Genomic DNA, 2486 nt, shown 5'->3' with positions numbered 1-2486 from the left:
ATTTTCCTCTCTGTTCTCCCATCGCTCCGACACCGCCGCCGAATTTCTGCCATGTGCGAGGAAACACCGGTGACTTAGCAAAGACGTAATATGATTTATTTTGGGTGTCACCGCGATTGATTCCTGCGCTGACCCCTTTTCATTCATAAGCCTCCCCCACCCCCTCTGCCTCGCCCTCCCTCCTTGATATATGAGTTTTGTGTTTAAAATCACACGTTGCGAGAAAGCTTTCAGAAAGAGAGCCGCGAACCGGGAGAGAGAAACACAAATCGTAGTGCATGGAGACAACAGATTTACCAGGCCGGGCTACGTCGATGGGGTTTGGTTTTTCGTGAAGGAAAGAAGAGGAAAAAGGAAAGGAAAGAAAAAGAAAGGAAAGAAAAAGAAAGGAAGGGAAAAGAAAGGAAGGGGGGGAAAGGGAAAAAAAGAAAGGGGAAAAAAAAAGAAAAAGAGGAAAGAAAAAGAAAGGCCTCTTTCTGGCTCATCTCTTTCCCCTCTATAGCATTTCTGTGTTGATCAAAATGCTGTCACCCACGTTTTGTACCCATCCGAAACCCTTTACGGCGTTTCCTTCTTAACTTTTTGCCTGACCAGGACGTTGATAACGCCGACAATCGCCTCTCGTCGGCATTTGCTGCTGCAGAGCTGGGAGAGCCGTGGGATGCGGGAACGGAATGTGCGGGGGCTGCGCTCGCTGCCTTTGTGCCCCGCACCCACCGCCTCTGCACCGCTCTGCACTGACAAAAACCCAACGGGAATCATTGGAAACCAACTCCCCTCTTCGATTCCTTTCCCCAGATCGTCACAGTAATAATAATAATAATAATAATTACTATTATTATTATGAATGGCGCTGAAGGAAAACGCGGGCTCCCACTCGCGAAGCCTTAAGGATCGTTGGCTGCTACGGTTCCCTTTTGTCTTTCCTCTTTCGATGCACACCAACAGACGTCAAATTGCTGCAGATCAGGGAAGGAGATTGATTCAGGCCAACAAACCATTTCAAACGAAACACTCAGCAACGCGCTTCCCTCGCTTTTATAAAGGCATTTATTTCCTCTATGAAAATAATGTACAATAAATAATTTGCCATTTGCTATTAAAGGATTTGAATAAATAATCTACATCTAAAACTTAAAAAGGAGGAACGAATATTCCTCTGTTCTTCTCGTTATTATTTCCTTAAGAAATCTAAAAGTCTCATTCTGATTCCTGAGAAAGTCGCTTGAAGGGTTCGCAATTGTTTTCTCTCGAGGGCGGTCATCTCTGATGCGCATGGAAACTATTGGGTGCTTCCTTTAAAATAAATAAGGAAAAAGCCTATCACTTAGCACCTAATTTATATTTTAAATGTAAAAAGCTCTTTTATGAGAGCCTTCTAAAATAAATAGTGCGGCTGCGATTCGGGTCCCTCAAAGTGAAGAGCTTTAGAATGTCCGATTGCTGATTGAAAGGGGGGTGATTTGGGTTTGTTTTGGGGGTGACCCCCTCCCGTCTGAAGAGCTGAAGCGGCTCGGGGTGGGGCAGAAAGGGACAAAAATAAAAAGAGACAGAGAGACAAACGGGGACGCTATTGGAAATTGAAGTGCTGCAGATCTATGGTACAAAGTGCGCTGGTAAAAAAGTCCAGATCTTCCTCCGAGAAATGGAGGGGGCTCTCCAAAGAATCCTGAAGAGCGGGGGAGAGCTGCAAGCAAGATTCTGCCGAGAGGATGCTGAGTTCCGGCAACCAAGGCGAGCCCTGGCTCTCGGGAAAGCTGAGATCCGAGGGGGGGGGTCCGGGCCGATCGGTGCCCCGAGGGCTGCGGGGCTGCTCGGGCTGCGCACCCCGGTACGGCCCCGGGCACGGCCCCAATAAGGGGCTTTCCTCGGCCTCATCCGTGGCTTCGCTGCCCTCATCCAGCCCGGGGTAAGCGATGTCCCCGTCGGGGGGATCTTTGTATTGTGTTTGCCTCTTATGCTTCATCCTGCGGTTCTGGAACCATACTTTAACTTGTCGTTCGGTCAGATCGAGCAAAGCCGCAATTTCTACCCGACGGGGCCTGCAGAGGTATTTGTTGAAGTGGAATTCCTTCTCCAGCTCCAGGAGCTGTGTGTTGGTGTAAGCTGTCCGGAGCCGCCTAGAGCCGCTGCTGTCTGCCAACCCCTGCGTGTCTTAAACACACAAAACCTCACATTGCGGGGAGGGAGCGGGGCCGGGGAGAGGATGGAAGGGACGGAGCCGCCCCCCCCCCCCCCCCCCACCACGGGCAGAGCTCAGCGTGCCCCCACGGTACCCATCGGGAGGAGGTGGGGGGTTGGGGAGCCGCTACGAAAGAAAGTAAACGTTCAATTGCTCTCTTCCAACGGGGATGAGGGTTGGAAATCGCTTTCTTGTAGCCTTGTCCCAAGGAGGAGAAAGGATTTTGCTCCCTGGCCTCTCCCTTTAGACACCTTCCTTCCCTGCCTTCTTTTCAGATACTGGGAATTTCGATCCTTTCCTTCTA

General features: G+C 50.1%; 1 protein-coding gene across 1 annotated transcript in view; it reads right to left on the bottom strand.

Annotated features, from left to right (window-relative positions):
- Positions 1-1074: 1074 nt before the first annotated feature.
- The window catches only part of HOXB2 (homeobox B2), a 2975-nt gene continuing 1563 nt past the window's right edge, over positions 1075-2486 (bottom strand). Inside the window, exon 2 of the mRNA XM_042839603.1 lies at positions 1075-2154. Within this exon, the coding sequence (XP_042695537.1) occupies positions 1571-2154 (584 nt within the window). The 3' untranslated portion in view covers positions 1075-1570. The remainder of the gene's footprint in view (positions 2155-2486) is intronic.

The sequence above is a fragment of the Centrocercus urophasianus genome, unplaced genomic scaffold, assembly GCF_019232065.1.
Source record: "Centrocercus urophasianus isolate 14NV4802_14NV808 unplaced genomic scaffold, USGS_Curo_1.0 seq_996, whole genome shotgun sequence".
In the NCBI taxonomy this organism is placed as follows: Eukaryota; Metazoa; Chordata; class Aves; order Galliformes; family Phasianidae; genus Centrocercus; species Centrocercus urophasianus.
Note: the sequence above shows the minus strand (reverse complement) of the source record. Positions and strands in the feature narration are given on the sequence as shown.